At 46.8% G+C, this 20,946-nt stretch overlaps 1 protein-coding gene across 7 annotated transcripts in view; it reads left to right on the forward strand.

Annotated features, from left to right (window-relative positions):
* The window catches only part of CASK (calcium/calmodulin dependent serine protein kinase), a 1,033,919-nt gene that overhangs the window by 595,165 nt on the left and 417,808 nt on the right, over positions 1-20,946 (forward strand). For all 7 annotated transcript variants that reach the window (XM_029603127.1, XM_029603128.1, XM_029603131.1 and 4 more), the window contains exon 6: positions 297-399. In XM_029603127.1, the coding sequence (XP_029458987.1) occupies positions 297-399 (103 nt within the window). The remainder of the gene's footprint in view (positions 1-296; positions 400-20,946) is intronic.

The raw sequence follows: 20,946 nt of genomic DNA on the forward strand, positions 1-20,946 counted from the left end.
CTTTTCCTTCCTCATTTTTTGTCACCTTTCTCTGTATCTTTTCTACGTCCGCTATGTCTTTTTTGAGATGGGGTGACATCATCTCGTTGAGGCAGCAGAAGCAGCCACAGGAAAATAATTTAGAATTACCCTTTATAAGAGGGGGGTAGTATTATGTGCTGGGTCAAAATGCATTTTTAACCACCACATGACCTTTGGACATCCTTTTCAGATCCTTTGTCATTACAGCTGTTAAACTGGACATTCATTTTCATGACATTAAAGTATATTTCTGTCTCTCTTTCTCTCTTTTCCAGCCACACTGTGTACTGCTTGCTTCCAAGGAGAACTCAGCCCCTGTAAAACTTGGAGGCTTTGGAGTAGCTATTCAGTTAGGAGAGTCTGGACTAGTTGCTGGAGGTAAGATGTGTGCTAGTTGTATTATCTGTTTTGTAAGTGATGAACTTTGCAGTGGTTCAAACCACATTACTAGCAAAATATATTTGACAATAACTTGCTTGGAAGTAAAATCATTGATTCCTTTTTAGGCCTTTTGATTTTTGTTTAATTTCTTCAGAGAAATGGTAGCTGTAGGTTTGGATCTGTGTAAATTGGGTGTGTTTCCCCATTCCATAGAACCTGTCATAACATACTCCGGCTTCCTAGAAGATTTGTAAACATGCTGTGTCGTGATTAGAGTTGACAATGGGCTCCCATTTTAACTTTCCAAAGGAAAAGAGTTTGCGATTGTCTGTGGGTGTATCCCTCTAATAACATTTTTGTTTAGTGTCCTATTTACACCAAATTTTCAGAACATGTCTGGGAGGGAAGAGGGGGCTGTGAGGACTCTGATAGCAATGGGGGCTTTTCAAATCCATGCATGTTCTTGGACCATGTACGCATACACAGCCATCAACTAGCAGGCATGAATTAGCCATTAAGTGTATGTGATGTCATGTGATGGCATTGACACGGATCCAGGTCTCAGAGCTCAGTAGAGACTTTACTGAGCATGTGTGGAAGTTCCCGCACGCTGCCTTATAAGCCCTTAACGTCTATTTTCATCCAAGCTACTGCACGAACATGTCCCAGTCTTTCTCTGTAAGTTCCTATCTTAGACGAGACATGAGAGAGAATTTTTTATGTCGCAGGACCAATTCTATGGAATTCACTACCAGAGAATGTGAGGAGTGAATCTGATTTACTGTTATTCCGTGAAATTTTTAAAACGTTTATTTCAGCAAGCATTTTCCTAGATTCTTTTGTCAGAAAAGTTTTATTTTTGCTTTTAGTTTGGTATAATGCTTCTCACAGGACAAGCAGGATGGTTGTCCTCACAAATGGGTGACATCGAGGATGGAGCCCAACCACGGAAAACTTCTGTCAAAGTTTCTGGAACTTTGACTGGCCCCTACTGGGCATGCCCAGCACGGCACCAACCCTGCAGCCAGCAGGGGTCCCCCTTCAGTCTTCTTTTTTCTGCGCAGCAGTAGCCACGCGGTTAAGGAGCTCTTACCACATTCCTGACAGGAAACTCTTCTTGAACTTCTTTGAAGTAAAATTCGCCTCACAGGGGTCCCTCCTCTATCTAAATTTAGCCCGCGGTGTTTCGGTAAGTTTTTCGCCGATTACCGTCGAGTTTGGCCTTCGCGGCCTGCTGGCCGTCGACCGTCCCGCGGCTAAATTTTTGGTCAATGGCCATGGCGTCGGGGTTCCGTCGGTGCCCAGATTGTACGCGCCATGTTTATCACAGACCCTCACAGAGTCTGTGTATTATGTTTAGGGAATGAGCATGATGTCCTGACTTGCACCAAATGTGCCCTTATGACACCAAAAGGTCGCAAAGCAAGAATGGAGAAGATGGGACTCCTTTTCCATGCTCACACACCGACGCCGTCCATCGCATCGACGTCCTCAGAACCGGCACCGTCGAAGTCCTTCCATCGTCGGCAACCTCCCGGTGACCGTCTGCCATCGACGTCTCCACGACCATCGACTCCCGTCCCTTCCCCAGAGGATCGTGGGGATCGGAGGGAAAAGCATTGTCATCGACATCGCAAGTCTCGGACCATCGAGGAATCGAAGTCATCGACCTCAGTACCGTCCAAGCCGCCACCGAAGAAGTCTCGATCAGAAGTGGCACCGTCCACCTCTGTTTCTGAGACACTGAGGCAACCCTCTCCCCATCGGGGTTTGGGAGCCGCGATTCCACCGGTGACGGTGGTCCCTCCGGCTCGGCCTCAGCCTCCCTCTTCTGCGGAGCCGGGTATTGTTACCCCAGGTCTCCGGGAAGAACTGGACCGGCTGGTCCAGGAGGCCATCGACAAAGCGATGCAACGGTTCCAGACTTCTTCGGCACCGACTCCGCCACCGAGAGTGGAACCAGTCACCGACCCAATTCCAGCAGCGCTGGCACCGCTGCTTGCCCGGATGGAAGCGCTCATGACCGCCCTTCCACCGGTGATACCTGGGTCACCAACAGCACCGGTGCGCTCCCCGATGCCAATTTCATCGGGTGAAGAAACACCGTATTGAATTCCTCCTTCGGGAGTAGTCCCATCAATGCCGTGTCGTCCATCGCCACCGATACATTCCTCCGGGGCGATACGCACATCGGCTCCATCGATGCCTTCGATGCCCGCACCGATGCCTCCGAAGGTATTTTCGATGCCTCCAGTGATTCCTTCGGGATTTTCGGAGCCTCAGCCGGGACCTTCAGGTATCCAACCCCCTCGTGGTCCTACAGGTCAACAACCTGACCCTTATGACACCTGGGGTGATGATACTTCCACAGATACAGATGATTTACCTTCACCACCCTCTCCTGCTGAAAGCAGAAAGCGTTCTCCCCCTGAGGACCTCTCTTTCACAAATTTTGTGAAGGAAATGTCAGAGTTGGTCCCTTTTCAGCTTCAATCGGAGCAAGATGACAGGCACCAAATGATGGAATTACTCCAATTTTTGGATGCCCCAAAAGTCATCACTTCCATTCCAATTCATCAGGTTTTTCTAGACCTTCTAAAAAAGAATTGGGAAACTCCTGGATCTGTTGCTCCAGTAAACAAAAAAGCTGACTCTACTTACCTTGTACAGTCAGCACCTGGCTTTCAAAAACCACAGCTAGACCACCACTCTGTTGTGGTAGAGTCCGCTCAAAAGAAAGCTAAAAGAATGAAGCCATACTCATCCATACCTCCTACCAAGGAGAGCAAGTTCCTAGATAGTATAGGCAGAAAAGTATACTAAGGAGCCATGCTCATTTCCAGGATAGCTTCTTATCAGCTGTATATGACCCAATACAACAGGGTCATTTTTAAGCAGATACAAGAATTTTCAGATACCTTACCAGAACAATTCCAACAACACCTTCAAACCCTCGTACTTAAAGGATTTGAAGCTGGAAAGCATGAGATAAGAACATCTTACGACATCTTCGATGCTTCCACTAGACTATCTGCTACAGCCATCTCAGCAAGACGCTGGGCTTGGCTTAAGTCTTCTGACTTTCGCCCGGAGGTTCAGGACAGGCTCTCCGACCTGCCCTGTTTAGGGGATAATTTGTTTGGTGAGCAAATTCACCAAATAGTTGCTGAATTAAAGGATCATCACGAGACCCTTAAGCAGCTTTCATCCATTCCTTCTGACTTCCCTTCTAAACAACCTTTTAAGAGGGAACCCAAAAAGTCATTCTTCCGTCCACGGAAGTATTATCCCCCACACACCAAGTCTAGGTCAACGAGGCCGTATCAAAAGCCTCAGCCTCACCAACCTCGAAAGCTAAAGCCCACAACAGCTCCGCAACCAGGCCCTGCGTCGGGGTTTTGACTTTCACTTAGAGAGCAGATGCCTAGTCCCTCTACCAAACATACCAGTAGGAGGTCGACTAAGCCACTTTACAGAAACATGGCATCGCATCACCACAGATCAATGGGTGCTAGCAATAATTGCACAAGGTTACCATCTAAACTTCCTAACTCTTCCTTCGGACTCTCCACCTCTGCAAGCGTGGAGACTTACCGACAACTCTGTTCTTCTAGAGCAGGAAGTTTCCCTTCTCCTCCAGTCCAACGCTATAGAACCCGTTCCTCTCTCACAACACGGACTAGGGTTCTATTCCAGGTACTTTCTGATCCCAAAAAAGTCAGGAGGACTTCAACCAATCCTGGACCTACGGGCTCTCAACAAGTACCTTCACAGAGAAAAGTTCAAGATGGTAACCCTGGGCTCGCTTCTCCCTCTGCTGCAAAGAGAGGACTGGCTCTGCTCTCTAGACCTCAAAGACGCTTATACCCACATTGCGATAACTCAGTCTCATCGCAAATACTTCCGATTTCTAGTAGGCCAAAACCACTATCAATACCGAGTGCTCCCATTTGGCCTAGCATCCGCACCACAAGTTTTCACCAAATGTCTCGTAGTGGTTGCAGCGTTCCTCAGGAAGGCAGGCGTCCATGTCTACCCCTACTTGGACGACCGGTTGATCAGGGCCACAACCCAGCAAACCGCTCTGTCTTCTCTGACCCTGACAATCCGAACTCTAATTTCTCTAGAATTTCTTGTCAACTACGAGAAATCTTACTTACTCCCATCTCAAACCTTATCCTTCATTGGAGCAGACTTGGACACTTTACAGGCAAAAGCCTTCCTTCCTCATCAACGTGTTCAAACCCTTGTGTCCCTAGCTTGCCATTTGCAGTCTCAACCCACAGCAACAGCTCGCCAATTTCTCATTCTGCTGGGACACATGGCCTCCTCAGTTTATGTGACTCCAATGGCCCATCTGGCCATGAGAGTCATGCAATGGACTCTGAAATCACAATGGATCCAAGCCACTCAGCCTCTGTCGACCATTGTTTGCATCACCGATGCACTCCGTCTGTCTCTTGCCTGGTGGAAAAATCAGTCCAACCTCATACAGGGCTTGCCCTTTCACCCACCAGATCCTCAAGTAATTCTCACCACTGACACTTCCAACCTCAGCTGGGGAGCCCATGTAAACGGTCTACAAACTCAAGGATTCTGGTCTCTAGAGGAAGCCAAACACCAGATAAAATTCCTGGAGCTTCGAGCAATCCGATACGCTCTCCGGGCTTTTCAAGATTGCCTATCAAATCACATAATCTTAATTCAGACGGACAACCAGGTGGCCATGTGGTACAACAACAAACAGGGAGGCACAGGCTCCTTCCTTCTCTGTCAGGAAACTGCGCAGATTTGGGCAGAAGCCCTCTCCCGTTCCATGTACCTCAGGGCCACCTACTTGCCGGGAGTAGAAAATGTTTTGGCAGACCGGCTGAGCCGTGTCTTCCAACCACACGAGTGGTCACTCAATCTCTTGGTAGCGACCTCTCTTTTCCAGAAATGGGGTTATCCCCACATAGACCTCTTTGCATCCCCTCAGAACCACAAAGTGGCCAATTACTGCACTCTCATTCGGTCTCAGCACTCTCGGCCCAGGGATGCATTCTCCCTCCCGAGGACAACCGGTCTGCTTTATGCATTACCTCCACTTCCTCTTCTGTCGAAGACTCTTGTGAAGCTACGTCAGGACAAGGGAACCATGATCCTGATAGCACCGCACTGGCCACGCCAAGTGTGGTTTCCCATACTCCAGGATCTCTCCAGCCGCAGACACATTCCCCTGGGAACGGACCCACATCTGATCACTCAAAACGACGGATGCCTCCTCCATCCCAATCTCCAAGCCTTGTCCCTGACGGCATGGATGTTGAAAGGTTAGTCCTTCAACCACTTAACCTATCTGATTCAGTTTCTCGTGTCCTCATCGCTTCACACAAGCCTTCCACAAGAAAATCTTACTCCTACAAATGGAAAAGGTACACATCATGGTGCACTTCTCAGTCCCTTGATCCCCTTTCCTGTCCAATTCCTAAATTCTTGGACTATCTTTGGCATTTGTCAGAATCAGGTCTAAAGACCTCTTCCATTCGAATGCATGTCAGTGCGGTAGCCGCCTTCCATAAAGGTATCGGGGGTGTCCCTATTTCAGTACAACCCCTTGTAACACGCTTTCTTAAAGGCTTGCTCCATTTGAAGCCACCTTTACGTCCTCCGGCCCCATCTTGGGACCTTAATCTGGTTCTTGGTCGCCTTATGAAACCACTCTTCGAACCTCTTCACTTCTGTGACCTTAAATATCTCACATGGAAAGTGATTTTCCTTTTGGCTATCACTTCAGCTCGCAGGGTTAGTGAGTTACAGGCCCTAGTTACCTATCCGCCCTACACTAAACTCCTGCAGGACCGGGCAGTACTCCGCACTCACCCTAAATTCTTACCTAAGGTAGTTTCGGAGTTTCATATTAATCGACCCATCATACTACCTATTTTCTTTCCCAGGCCCCACTCCAACTCCGGGGAACAGACTCTGCATACCCTCGACTATAAACATGCTCTAGCTTTCTATCTAGACCGTACAGTTGCCCACAGGAAGAGCACTCAATTATTCGTCTCTTTCCATCCTAACAAGTTAGGGCAACCTGTGGGTAAGCAGGCTCTTTCCTCCTGGTTGGCGGACTGCATCTTTCTGCTATGAGCAAGCTGGCATTCTCTTTCAAGACCGTGTTAAGGCACACTCTGTGAGGGCCATGGCGACTTCAGTAGCACACCTTCGATTGGTGCCGCTTCCTGACATCTGCAGGGCTGCTACCTGGAGTTCTCTCCATACATTTGCAGCCCACTACTGTTTGGACAAAGCTGGAAGACGGGATTCCATCTTCGGCCAATCTGTCTTGCGTAACCTTTTTCCAACATGACGTACCAACACCCTTCCGCCTACCCGGTGGGGTGCGGATGTCCTCTACCAAACTTCACCCCAGTTGTTGTGCCTGTTGCACGCCGTTGGGTACTTTTGGTGCACGTTCGGACATCCTCAGCTCGGTACTCACCCATTTGTGAGGACAACCATCCTGTTTGTCCTGTGAGAAAGCAAATGTTGCTTACCTGATGTAACAGGTGTTCTCTCAGGACAGCAGGATGTTAGTCCTCACGAAACCCGCCCGCCGCCCCGCAGTGTTGGGTTCGTTTTTCTTATTTTATTTTTTGGCACTGCCTGTAGCTTTGAAACAAGACTGAAGGGGGACCCCTGCTGGCTGCAGGGTTGGTGCCGTGCTGGGCATGCCCAGTAGGGGCCAGTCAAAGTTCCAGAAACTTTGACAGAAGTTTTCCGTGGTTGGGCTCCATCCTCGATGTCACCCATTTGTGAGGACTAACATCCTGCTGTCCTGTGAGAACACCTGTTACATCAGGTAAGCAACATTTGCATTCTCAGTGTCAGCCCGCTTTGGGCCCAGCCGATGTGCTCTCTCCACCGTAAAGGGGCCTTGCAAATCCGTAAGCTGCAGCGCCATTGGGAGCCATGCCTCAAGAATATGGAGAAGTGTGTGCTCCACAATACTTTCGGGTAGCCCCACTAATCTGAGGTTTGATCGCCACGAGTGATTCTCCAGATCATCTATCTTCTGCGCCTGTTTTTCCAGCACTGCCTTTAGCTCCATGATGTCCGCCTGGGCCGCCTGGAGGCCATCTTGATTATCAGAGACTCGCGTCTCTAGCTCTGAAAAACGGTGCTCAAATGTGGCCATGCCCGTATTAATCTCCTGCAGCTGTGCGGTAATTTTTTTCAGCTCCGGATTGATCGCGGCGACTACTGCCACTGTCAATTCAGCGGTGGAGCCCTGCGGAGCCGCGCTAGTTTCCATCAGCCCCCTGGCGTCTTCCAATTGAGATTCAGGCATTCGGGCCTTGTCCCGGTCTCTGTCCTTTTCTTTGTCTTTTTTTCCTGCCCTGGCCGCCATCGGGGATCAGCACTCCACTCCAACGTGGGCGAAGCCTCTCTCGGTGTTCCCGTTTTATTAAAAAAAATGAGCACAGGCAACCAGATAGGGTAAGATGTAAGAGGCCCGGGCTCAGCGGTAAGGAATTACATCCGTCCCCGACAAGGTATCACGTGATCTCCCCTATAGAAATTCTTTTGTTTAGCACTGGAATTTTATTACCAATGCTTCTAAACCTCAACTAAGTCACTGAAACCATTTCCATTGGAACAAATTATTTGAAGACAAATTGTTTGAGGAAGATAAAAGGTCAAAAACCCTAATAATTATCAACACAAGTGTTTCATAAATGCATTTATTGGAGCATATTGACTCCATCTTTGCTTTAAGCCCAGAAATGGAGTACTAATCTGGACATATCTTAACATATCATGCTGTTTTTGTTGAGCGTCCTGCTGTACATGATGGGCTCACAGCTGCAAATGACTGACTGGCCATGTGCTGTCTAATCTAGTCTCTCCGTTTTCTTTAATTTGCACATACTGAATTCTTTAGGCTGATTTTAAGGTTTTCATACAGTTGGCCATATCTTATGTTTAGACATTTTTGTCCTCTTAAAAATGCTTTATTTGTTCAGTTTATAACTGACCAAAGGTGTTCATGTCATTGCAGTATCATCCCTGAGTCTCCACCATTCCAAAGAGAAGTTTGTTTTGCTAGTATTTTTTTTTTTTATCAGTTCAGATTTTCCCTAGTCATCCTACAAATTTCTCATTAAATAATCCAAGACAAAAGTAGAATGATCAGTGCTGGAGTATAGGTCTAACAGTGCTATAGGAATGATAAGTAGTCATAGAGACAATTCAAAAGAGAGCCATCAAAATGGTGCAAGGCCACTATAAACCCTACATAGCAAGACTGAAGGAGCTAAAGAAGGGAAAGGGGGCGATGATACAGATATTCAGATATCTCACAGGATCCAATAAAGTACCAGATTGGAAGCATTATCTATAGAATGAAAAGTTCAAAGACAAAGGGTCATCATATGAAACTGAAAAGAGGGAAACTCAAAAGGAAGGCTGAGAAAATACTTTCACTGAGAGAATGGTGGACATTTTAGAGAGTGCTGGGATGGAGCCAGCTGTCATGGTACATGTGGGTACCAATGATTATAGGCAGGTGCAGGAGGGAGTATCTGGAGAATAAATTTAGGCTCTTAAGTAGGAAATTGAAATCCAGAACCTCTAGGGTCACGTTCTCAGAAATGCTTCCTTTTCCACGTGCAGGATCCCAAAGGCAGGCTGAGCTCCAGAGTCTCAATGTGTAGATGAGACATTGGTTCAAGGAAGAGGGTTTTTATGTTTGTTGGGAATGGGGAGTCTATTCTGATGGGCTCCACCTTAAGCAGAGTGGAACCAAGCTGCTGGCACTAACTTAAAAAGGAAATAGAGCAGCTTTTAAACCAGAACAGGGTCTTGGATCTCTGTGGAAAAACTGAAATCCTTAGTTAGTTCCTCTTGCAACCAATGCCTCACTTGTAAGAAGGCAAAGAACTGTCGATTGGGTAATCCAAACTATGTGCAAAGCAATGCAAAATTGACATGTTATAGTGTCATTATCAAACATAGGCCAAAGGTAACTGAATCCAGCAGTTCACCAGCTTTGAAGAATAAAACCATTATCTTGACCTGGCACAAATTGCTTTTTTCTGCAAAGTGGAAATAACATGGAAATACTAGTTGGTAACCTCCCCTTCTTCAGGACCCACCCTCCATCCCAAGGCTACAGGCCAAATTAGGACACTGTCTTGTATTGTCTTATTCATAGATGATTCATTAGCATGCAGCAAGTACAATGGTGACCACAGTTGAACCATACTGTTCACCATGTCAATCACACAATATTTATCTTTACCTTGACACAATTCTCCCATAAAACGTATCTGACAGGCTATATTGTAATGTCTCAAACTTGGGCAGTTCCAGACCACCTTCTTCCTTGAGATTCTATAGTTTATCAAAACTTATCTAAGCCCTTCTACTAATAAAACAGGAGTGCAATGACTTTACATCCAATTGCATTAGCCAACCAGGGAACATGTGTAACCTATTTAATAGTTTGGGTAGTAGTATTTTTAATATGGCACATCTACTCAATAAAGAAATAGGAAGATCTTTTCAAAGTATTAGTTTTCTCACTTGTATATTGTCTCCTATATTCAACTTATACAGCTCAGTTGGATCGCAGGATAGTCTTACCTCCAGATATTTTAATTTCCCGGATGCCTACCTAAACGGAAAGGGACTCTGCCATAAAATTTGCATGTTTTCATCCAATGCCAATGCTTCCAATTTAGTGAAATTAATTTTTAATCCTAGAAAAGCTTTGAATTTTTCAGAAAGCTGCTGAACCAATGGTAAGTCTCAAATTGGATCTCTCATAAATAATAAAATGACACCAGCAAACATAGCGACTTCTAGAGTCACTCCTCCAACCTGAATACCCCAAAAAGCCGGATCTCTCCACAACTTGATAGCTGAGGGTTCCACCACCAAAATAAAAAGCAAAAGTGAGAGTGGACATCCTTTCCTAATCCCTCTCTGTAGGTAAAAGCTATTTGTTGCATTACAATTAATAAGTGACCTGGCTGAAGAATTTTTTTATAGAGAGTTTTCAACCAGGTCATAATGTTGCCCTGAATACCATATTGCTCAAAACATATATTTCCAGGCAGTTGAGTCAAACGCTTTTTCAGCGTCCAGACAAAGAACCATGGCCTTCCTAGTCTATTTTTGATATAATGCATCTGTTTGTTTTCTGACATTATGAACTCCATGTTGGCCTCTAACAAGCCCAGTCTGGACAGGGTGTGCAACATCTAAGAGCACCAAATCCTGTTTACCAGAATACTGGATAGTAATTTTAAGTCGACATTAATTAGTGAAATAGCGTGGTACGATTCCACTTCAAGTCTTTATTCTTTTTGGGTAAGACTATAATTAGCAATTAATTCACCTGAGAAATGTGACACCCCCCCCCCAACACACACACACACACAGATATCATTGTAGACTTTAGTTAAAACTGAAAGGACTGAAAATTTAAGGATTTTATAAAATTCAGAGCTCAGCTCATTGTGGCCTGCAGCTTTTCCCAATTTCAGTTACTGAATCACAGCGTATATCTGTTTCAGTAGTTGGAGAGTTTAACAAACTCACATAGAAACATAGAAATGATGGCAGAAAAAGACCAAATGATCCACCCAGTCTGCCCAGCAAACTTATGTTTATGCCAGTATCTGCTGCACTGTGCAGGTTACCCTCATGCTTATCGATTTCCCAGACCATAAAAGTCAGGGGCCTCGGATACTGTTGAATACAATTTCCCTTAACCCTTGCAGTGGAAGTAGAGAGCAATGTTGGAGCTGAATCAAAAGTATCAGGCTTAGTGATTAAGGGTAGTAAAAGCCACATCAGCAAGTTTACCCCCATGTTTATTTGTTTCCCAAACCATAAAAGTCAGGGCCCTCATTGGTTGCTGTCTGAATCCAATTCCCCTTTTCCCACTGCCATTCAAGCAGAGAGCAATGATGGAGTTGCATTAACAATATCAAGGCTTATTTTTTAAGGGCAGCAATTACAACACCAGCAAGTTACCCCCAGTTACTCCCACGCACGCTTTTCTTTATTTCCATCCTCTAGCCTTTAGGGATCCACAGTGTTTATCCCATGCCCCTTTGAATTCCTTCACTGTTTTTGTCTTCACCACCTCCTCCGAAAGGGCATCGCAGGCATTCACCACCCTCTCCATGAAGAAATATTTCCTGACATTGGTTCTGAGTCGTCCTCCCTGAAGTTTCATTTCATGACCCCTAGTTCTATTGATTTCTTTCCAACGGAAAAGGTTTGATGATTGTGCATCATTAAAACTTTTCAGATATCTGAAGGTATATCATATCTCCCTTGCACCTCCTCTCTTCCGGGTTATACATATTCAGATCCTTCAGCCTCTCATCATAAGTCTTCCAATGCTGACCCCTCACCATTTTCATTGCTCTTCTTTGGACCACCTCTATCCTATCTTTGTTTTTTTGAGATACGGGCACCAGAACTGAACACAGTACTCCAGGTGAGGCCTCACCAAGGATCTGTACAAGGGCATTATCACCTCTTTATTTCTTACTGATTATTCCTCTCTCTATGCAGCCCAGCATTCTTCTAGCTTTAGCTATTGCCATCACATTGCTTCACCACCTTCAGATCATCAGACACTATCACACCAAGGTCCCTCTCCCAGTTCGTGCACATTAGTCTTTCATCACCCATCACAAACAGCTCTTTTGGGTTGCTGCACCCTAGATGCATGACTCTGCACTTCTTTGCATTGAATCACAGCTGCCAAATCTTCAACCACTCTTCAAGCTTTCTTAAATCAATTTTCATTCTCTCTACTCCTTCAAATGTGACCACTCTGTACAGATCTTAGTATCATCCACAAATAGACAAACTTTACCATCTGTCCCTACTGCCAGGTCACTCACAAAGATATTGAACAGAACTGGTCCCAAAACCGATCTCTGTGGCACTCCACTTAACACCGTTCTTTCAATGTTTGGGTACTTGCCAGGTACTTGGGACTTGGATTGGCCACTGTTGGAAACAGAATACTGGGCTTGATGGACCCTTGGTCTGACCAAATATGGCATATCTTATGTTCAGAGTAGGTTCCATTTACCATTACACACTGTCTCCTGTCAGTCAACCAGTTTGCAATCCATGCTATTACCTTGGCACCCATTCCCAAGCAATGTGACAAAGTGATTGCTAAAGCTAGAAGTTTTTCCTTTAACTGGGGCCATTGAAAATCTCGAAAGAAGTTCACTTGGACCATCTCATTAATATCAGTAATAATCTACTTCTGCCCTTCAATTTGCACAAGATTGGCGAGAAATCTGCTCGCTTTATGTCCATATTTATATAGCTTCTCCTTAAAATATGTCAGACTTCTGTGCTCTTTGGAATAATAAATGGTTCAAAGCCTCTTTTATCTGATCTACTTTGTTTTTGTGGCCCTCCGATAACACAGATTGGTGAGTGGCCTGCGCTTTCTGCAACATTTTTGTAAGCTGAATAATTTCAGCATCCTTTTCTTTTCTTCACTTCATTTGCAGTACTGTGGCTTCTCATCATTGCCTTACCTGCTTCCCACAAAATTACTACCAAAACCTGTGGGGATTGATTCAGTGACAAACATTCTTTCCATTTGTCCTATAAATAAGTTCTCCCAGGACAGGATGGTAGTCCTCACATATAGGTGACATCATCAGATGGAGCCCTGTCACGGAACACTTTTGTCAAAGTTTCTAGAACTTTGACTGGCACACTGAGCAAGCCCAGCATGCCACTAACACTGCAGCCACCAAGGATCCCCCTTCAGTCTCTCTTTTTTTTTTTTTCAGCGCAGTAGTTGCCTCGTGGTTTAGGAGCTCTGTGAGAAATTTCTCACAACTTTCCTCAAGTTTATCTTCTCAAAACATCCCTCAGCGGGGTCCCCCATTGCGCTCCGTTCCCTCCGACACTCGGTAAGTGTTTTTTCTGGTACTTGCGGTCTGTTCCCGGCAGCTTACCGCTTTGGTGCCCGACGGTCACCTATCGCACATCCGCCAAATTTTAACATGGCGACCAGATTTAGGAAATGCCCCAAGTGTCCGAGGACCATGTCCATAACGGACCCGCATGAAGTCTGTGTTTTGTGCTTAGGCCCCTAGCACGACGTTCGTCGATGCCCTAATTGTGCACAAATGACTCCCAAATGCTGTCGCGCTCACCTGGACAAAATGGAGCAGTTGTTTGCTTCAAAACAGACTGCTCCATCGACGCCAGTTTAAGTGCCACAGACCATGGAGGGTCCATCGACCTTGGAGATGATTCGCCAGGAGCATCGTGGACAGGGTGACTGTCCCCAGCATCGAGGACATCGGCGTCATCGTCCTCTGTGCTGGGGAAAGACTGGACTGAGCACTGAGGGAAACACCGGCACCGGGCGTCCCCGACCGGTGCTGGCAGCAATGCCGCAGCAGCATCGACTTCCATCAAGCCGCCTGTGAAAAGGGCCCGGGGAGAGGAGCCCCCATACTCCTCTGGACCCAGGACCCCTGGGCATTCCTTACCGGTGCCAGGCACTGAGCCTCCATGGGCCCCTGTGGAGGCTAAAGTGACACCTAGCCTGCCTCCTACCCCGATTGCCGTGCCACCCATGCCGGCTTCCTGGGAGGAATTGGACTGCATGGCCCCATACAGGCCCCGGAACCGGCTCCCTCGATAGTGGCACCGCTCCTCCAGTGCCTCGATGCGCTCATCGGTGCCTTATAGACTCCTCTGCCACCAGACATACTGGCATCGAGTCATCCATCAAGGCCTCCACAGGTCCCAATTCCAGTACCGGGTTCCTCGGAGGAGGAAGGATCGATTCCCAGCCACGTCCCTCCATGGGAACCATCGATGCTGGAGCCCATGCCAGGGCCATCGGGGCTACCGGCACCCAAGAGCGCCCCACTGCCCTCGATGCCAGCACCAATTCCATCGATGCTGGCACCGATTCCATTGATGCCTTCTCGCCCTCTTGGCTTTGGCATGCTTCATCGGGAGCTCCACCGGGAGAAGGAGAAAGTCCCTATAATTAATGGGATGATGCATCCTCAGATGATTTATCACGGACATCAGAGGACTTACTCTCAGAGCCTTCACTGCCGGAGGAAAGGCAAAGATCTCCAGAAGACCTTTCCTTTGCCAGTTTTGTCAAAGAGATGTCAGACTATACCTTTTACACTGGTCATGGAGGAAGATGCTCACCATAAAATGTTGGAGGTCTTACAATTTGTAGATGCTCCAAAAGAAATAATGGCAATATCGGTACATGAAGTTCTTTTGGACCTCATGCACCGCCTATGGGAACATCCAGGTACGGCACCCCAGTCAATAAAGACAGATGCTACCTACCTGGTTCAACAAGCCCCAGGTTTTCAAAAGTCAGCTGCCCCACCACTCTCTAGTGGGGGAATCAGCTCAGAAAAAGGCTAAACGATCGCGTCCACATTCCTCTGCTCCTCCCGGTAAGGAACAGAAAGCATTGGATGCGTTGGGTCGAAGAATTTTCCAAGGGTCCATGTTGATATCGCGAATTGCAGCATATCAACTATACATGACCTGATATAATAGAAATCTCTGGAAACAAGTCCAGGAGATTGCAGAGACATTACCACAGCAACAACAAGAAGCCTTGTTCTCCATCCTACAAAAAGCATGGAAGCAGGTAAACATGAAGTCAGAGTTGCCTACGATTCTTTTGAAACAGCATCCAGAGTCTCAGCAGCAGGCATCAGTGCTAGACACTGGGCCTGGCTTAAGGCCTCAGACCTAGGCCTGGAAGTGCAGGACAAACTGGCAGATCTACCCTGTACCGGAGGCAATCTGTTTGGGGATAAGATCCAGGACGCAGTGGCCCAGTTAAAGGACCATCATGAGACCCTGCGCCAGTTGTCAACTGTCTCCCCAGATGTTCCCTCCGTAGCCCACAGGGCAACGCGTAGAGAACTCAAGAAACAATTCTACAGGCCACGCAGATATTACCCTCCAGCATCCTGTGTACGACCAGCTCGGGCACCTCAGACGGGACATGCACGCCAAACTAGAATATCTAGACCACAGCCAGCTCCACAAGCTGGCTCCGCGTCTGGATTTTGACTCTTTCCCAGAGAGCAGCCATATTCCAGTGGGGGGCCGCCTGTGCCACTTTGCAACAAATTGGCATCCAATCACCACGGGCCAGTGGGTACTGTCCATTGTAACCCATGGTTACCGTCTAAATTTTTAAAAAATACCTCTGGACTTCCCACCCAATCCATCCTGGAGTTGGGACGACCACACAGGTCAGAGCTGTGGAACCGGTTCCACCGAATCAGCAGGGACAAGGGTTCTACTCCAGATATTTCCTAATTCCTAAAAAGACCGGCAGCTTCCGGCCTATTCTGGACCTCCGTACCTTGAATACATTTCTTCGCAAGGAACGGTTCAGGATGGGTATCCCTGGGCACCATGCTTCCTCTACTTCAACAAGGGGATTGGCTCTGCTCTCTGGACCTTCGACTCATACGCCCATATTGCGATCTCCCCTCCTCATCGCAAATATCTGCGATTTGTGGTGGGCCACGCAGTCACTATCAATACAAGGTACTACCATTCTGCCTAGCCTCGGCGCCTCAAGTCTTTACGAAGTGCCTGGCAATCGTGGCTGCACAGTTACACAGCAGAGGCATATAAGTTCTTTTTCATACCTGGACGACTGTCTCATAAAAAGCCAGTCAAAACAAGGAGCCCTAGACTCTCTCGGTCTCACCATAAGGTTTCTAAACTCGTTGGGATTTCTAATAAATTACCCCAAATTCCAATTGACACTGTCTCATCTTCTCTCCTTTATAGGAGCAGACCTAGATACGATACTATCCAGAGCATTCTTGCCCAATGACCATGCGATTACACTGTCCAACCTTGCCAGCTTTATCCACCGTCGAAAAAGAGCCTCAGCTGGCCAGCTACTAAGGCTGCTCGGCCACATGGCATCAACAGTCCGTCACCCCTATGGCACATCTTGCCATGAGAGTTGACCCAATGGACTCTGAAATCCCAGTGGCGACAAGCTACTCAGCCGCTGTCGTCCATGGTACACATAACCAGCCAGCTTCACCTGTCCCTTGCCTGGTTGACACACAAAGCCAACTTACAAGTGGGTCTTCCTTCCCAGCAACTGGCTCGTCAGGTGACCTTAACTACGGATGCCTCCAACCTAGGTTGGGGAGCCCATGTCCAAGGCCTTCAAACTCAAGGGACTTAGACAAAAGCCGAAGTGTCACATCAGATCAACTTTCTGGAGCTTTGAGCGATGCAGTACGCCCTATATGCATTTCAGGATTACCTCTCCAACAAAGTTGTCCTGATTCAAACAGACAACCAAGCTGCAATGTGGTACCTGAACAAACGGGGGCATGGGCTCTTATCTGCTTTGCCAGGAGGTGGCACAGATTTGGGCCTCGGCCCTGTCACATTCCATTCTTCTGTGAGCCATTTATCTAGCGGGCACACAGAATGCACTGGCGGACCGCCTCAGCCGATGTTTCCAGCCCCACAAATGGTCTCTGGATCCCTTGGTTGCGAGCAGAATCTTCCACCAGTGGGGTCATCTGACCATCGACCTCTTTGCGTCCAGTCAGAACCACAAAGTGGAAAACTTCTGCTCCCTGCACAGGGACTGGCATGCACCAGCCAGGGATGCCTTCACCCATTCCTGGAACATAGGCCTGCTTTATGCATATCCTCCGATTCCGCTCATAAGCGAGACTCTCGTGAAGCTACAACAGGACCAGGGCTTAATGATTCTCATAACCCCGTACTGGCCTCACCAAATTTGGTTTCCCATACTTCGTGACCTTTCTGTCCAGGACCCCATTTGCCTGGGCACGTCGCCCAACCTCATAACACAGAGTCATGGCAAGTTACACCACCTGAAACTCCAGGCCCTCTCTTTGACGGCCTGGATGTTGAAAGACTGATACTACAACCACTCAATCTTTCAAATGACGTATCTCAAGTCCTTGTAGCTTCACGGAAGGCTTCCACGCAGAAATCTTACCGCTCTAAATGGAAGAGATTTACCTTGTGGTGCACACAAAAGAGCTTGGATCCCTTTTCTTGCCCCACATCAAGTCTGTTAGATTATCTCTGACACTTCTCGGAATCTGGTCTCCAGGCATCATCTATCCAAGTGCACCTTAGTGCCATCTCTTCTTACCATCAAGGAATAGGGATGCCCCGATAACGGCTCAACCCCTGGTGAGTCACTTCATGAGAGGCTTAGTACAGCTCAAGTCTCCTCGACGGCCACTGGTCGTGGCATGGGACCTCAGTATCGTACTTGCACGGCTCGTGCACACTCCATTTGAGCCCATGCACTCCTGCAAACTTAGATACCTTACATGGAAAGTTCTTTTCCTAGTAGCCATCATGTCTGCTCGCAGAGTAAGTGAGTTACAGGCCCTTGTGACCTATTCACCATACACAAGGTTCCTCCATGACCGGGTGGTTCTCCGCACTCACCCTAAATTCCTTCCTAAGGTGGTAACTGATTTCCATTAAAATCAGTCCATAGTCTTGCCCACTTTCTTTCAAGACCTCACACTCACCCAGGTGAGTGAACTCTCCACACCTTGGACTGTAAGCATGCTCTTGCGTTTTACTTAGACCACACTGCAGCCCACAGGAAGTCCACCCAATTCTTTGTCTCTTTTGATAAGAACAAACTTGGGAATTCGATGGGCAAGCAAACACTCAAACTGGTTAGCAGACTGCATCACATTCTGTTACCAGCAAGCAGGCCTTCCACTACTGGGACTAGTGAAGGCACACTCAGTCAGAACAATGGCAACGTCAGTGGCACACTACCGTTCAGTACTGATTGCTGACATCTGCAGGGCTGCGACATGGAGCTCTTTCCACATTTTCGCAGCTCACTACTGCCTGGACAAGGCTGGGTGACAGGATTCTGTCTTTGGCCAGTCTGTCCTAAGGAATTTGTTTCCAGTGTTTGAACCCAACTCATCCTACCTTGACCCACTGTGAATTTCAGGCTGCCTCAGCCTTGCCAGCAGCACCCCAGTTATGCCTGTTTCACATGTTTGGTGCTGCTTGGCCTCATACGTATGACTCAGCCTGTAGTTTGCTAGTCACCCATATGTGAGAACTACCATCCTGCTTGTCCTGGGAGAAAGCAGAGTTGCTTACCTGTAACAGGTGTTCTCCCAGGACAGCAGGATGTTAGTCCTCACGAAACCTGCCCGTCACCCTGCAGAGTTGGATTCGCTTACGTTTTATTATTTTATTTTTCGCTCGTACTTTTGCTACAAACGAGATTGAAGGGGGGACCCCTGGTGGCTGCAGGATTAGTGGCATGCTCAGTGTGCCAGTCAAAGTTCTATAAACTTTGACAAAAGTGTTCCGTGCTGGGCTTCATCAGATGATGTCACCCATATGTGAGGACTAGCATCTTGCTGTCCTGGGAGAACACCTGTTACAGGTAAGCAACTCTGCTTTCTAAATTCAGTATCTTGGTTCAAAAGAGAATTAAACTGCCAGCTGAAAGAGTTCAGCGCCGCCAGCCCCAGCTCCATCTGAATAATGCCTGTAGCGTGGTCAGAAACAGCTATTACACCTATAGTGGCTTTTAGAAGTTTAGTAAATAAGCCAGCAGTTATGAGAAAATAGTCTAATCTGGAATAACTATTATGGGGATTTGAGAAAAAGTAAACTCAGACTCCCCCAGATGTAGAAGCCGCCAGGCATCTACCAAACCGAGCTCTTTACACACAAAGTTTATTCCCTTTTACACAGGCCAAAGGAGGATTGTGATCGTATTGCTTGTTATCCAATGTGTTAAAATCACCGCCTACTACCAATTTGTATTCTGATAATTGTAAAAGTATTGCAGTCAGCTGTCTAAAAAAAAAAACTGAGAATAGATGTTAAGGCCAAAGCGCAATTTTTTGGTTGAACAATGATCCACGTATAATAATGTAGTGGTCTTCAGCATCCACAAGTTGCTTCTCTATCTGGAAGGGGAGTTGCTTGTGGATAAGCACTGCCACCCCTCTCTGTCTTCTGGAGTATGAGGAGAAGTAACACTGGCCCACCCCACTCCATCCCGAACTTAGCATGTTTGATGTTTGTAAGGTGTGTCTCCTGCAAGAAGACATGTGCCTTAAGATTTGTAAATAGAGTAAATAATTTCTTACGCTTTATGGGAGAGTGGATGCTGTCTACATTTAAAGTGACTATATTAACTCCCACCATCAGCTTACCATAAGGAGATAAGACTTAATGGCCTACCATAGTGAGCCATCGTACACAGTTGTCAGTGGTCAGATATTCCCAGCCCTCAAAACATCCAACCATCCCAAATTCTGAATAGCAAGGATATTTCTTATGCCATTCTACCAACCATTTATATATTGACATCATCTCAGTCTCCCAACTGCACACCACACACCCATCCATAACAGAACTATCCCCCAAAACCTCTTGCTCCCCAAGGGACCACTCCCCATTTCTACATCCTCTCTATCTAATGGCATGTGCCCCAGCATCCCCCACCTTTCCTCCCAATAGCCACATATTAGCAATATGTATATCCCCCCACCCCCCACCCCGTAGCCCTAAGCATAATACTTAACACTGTCAAGCAACAACAAAAAAATAAACTTTTTCCCTTTTCCTTTCTTTCCCTTCCTGCTTAGAAGGAAATCACATAATATTAATTAGAACATAAGAAAATACCATACTGGGTCAGACCAAGGGTCCATCAAGTCCAGCATCCTGTTGAGGGAAAAGTGACAGGAACGTGCCACTAGCAGCCAGCGGTAAAGACAATAGACATGTTTAAAACATTGCACAGTCTCATATTCCCGCCCTTAGATGGCAAAAACCAGAAAACTAATCATTTGTTTAAATAACAAGGACATCTTCCATAGTTGCTGTTTCTTCAGTGCCGAGAATACCAATTAGGTCTGTAAAATCAACTTGAAAAACTTGAAAGTAGTGAAGTTGTGTGACCCCGCCGTGCTGTAGTCAGCTACCTGTGTTCTTCGTGCTTACTCATGGCGACTCTAAAGCTGGGATCGCATTCAGAAAAGCCCTTGCATCCTCCACTGCTACAAAGAATTTCACTGATCCTGCATGATGTAGTCGCATTTAAGCTGGATATAGGAGTGCAGACTGTATACTTTATGATGAAGATTGGTACATATCGGCGTCATTTTCATCATTACCACCACCACATGCGCGGAGTAATCCTGAAAGAGAAGTAGCTGGTAGCCCTGGTATTTGAGTCTGTGATCTTTCCGGTAAGTTGCTAATAGCTTCATTTTATGCACTCTATTTAAAATTCGGGCAATAACCAGCCAAGATTAATTTTTCTGTTCCCTTCTGGTGTCCATTCTGTTCACTCTTTCACAGCATATCTTACCTTTGACAACAGAAAGGCCTAGCTATGTAGGGATCCATTCTTCTATGAATTTAACCAGCTCCTCTCCCTTAACCGATTCCAGTAGCCCTAGGACCCGAAGATTG

Source organism: Rhinatrema bivittatum, chromosome 5 (assembly GCF_901001135.1).
Source record: "Rhinatrema bivittatum chromosome 5, aRhiBiv1.1, whole genome shotgun sequence".
NCBI lineage: Eukaryota > Metazoa > Chordata > Amphibia > Gymnophiona > Rhinatrematidae > Rhinatrema > Rhinatrema bivittatum.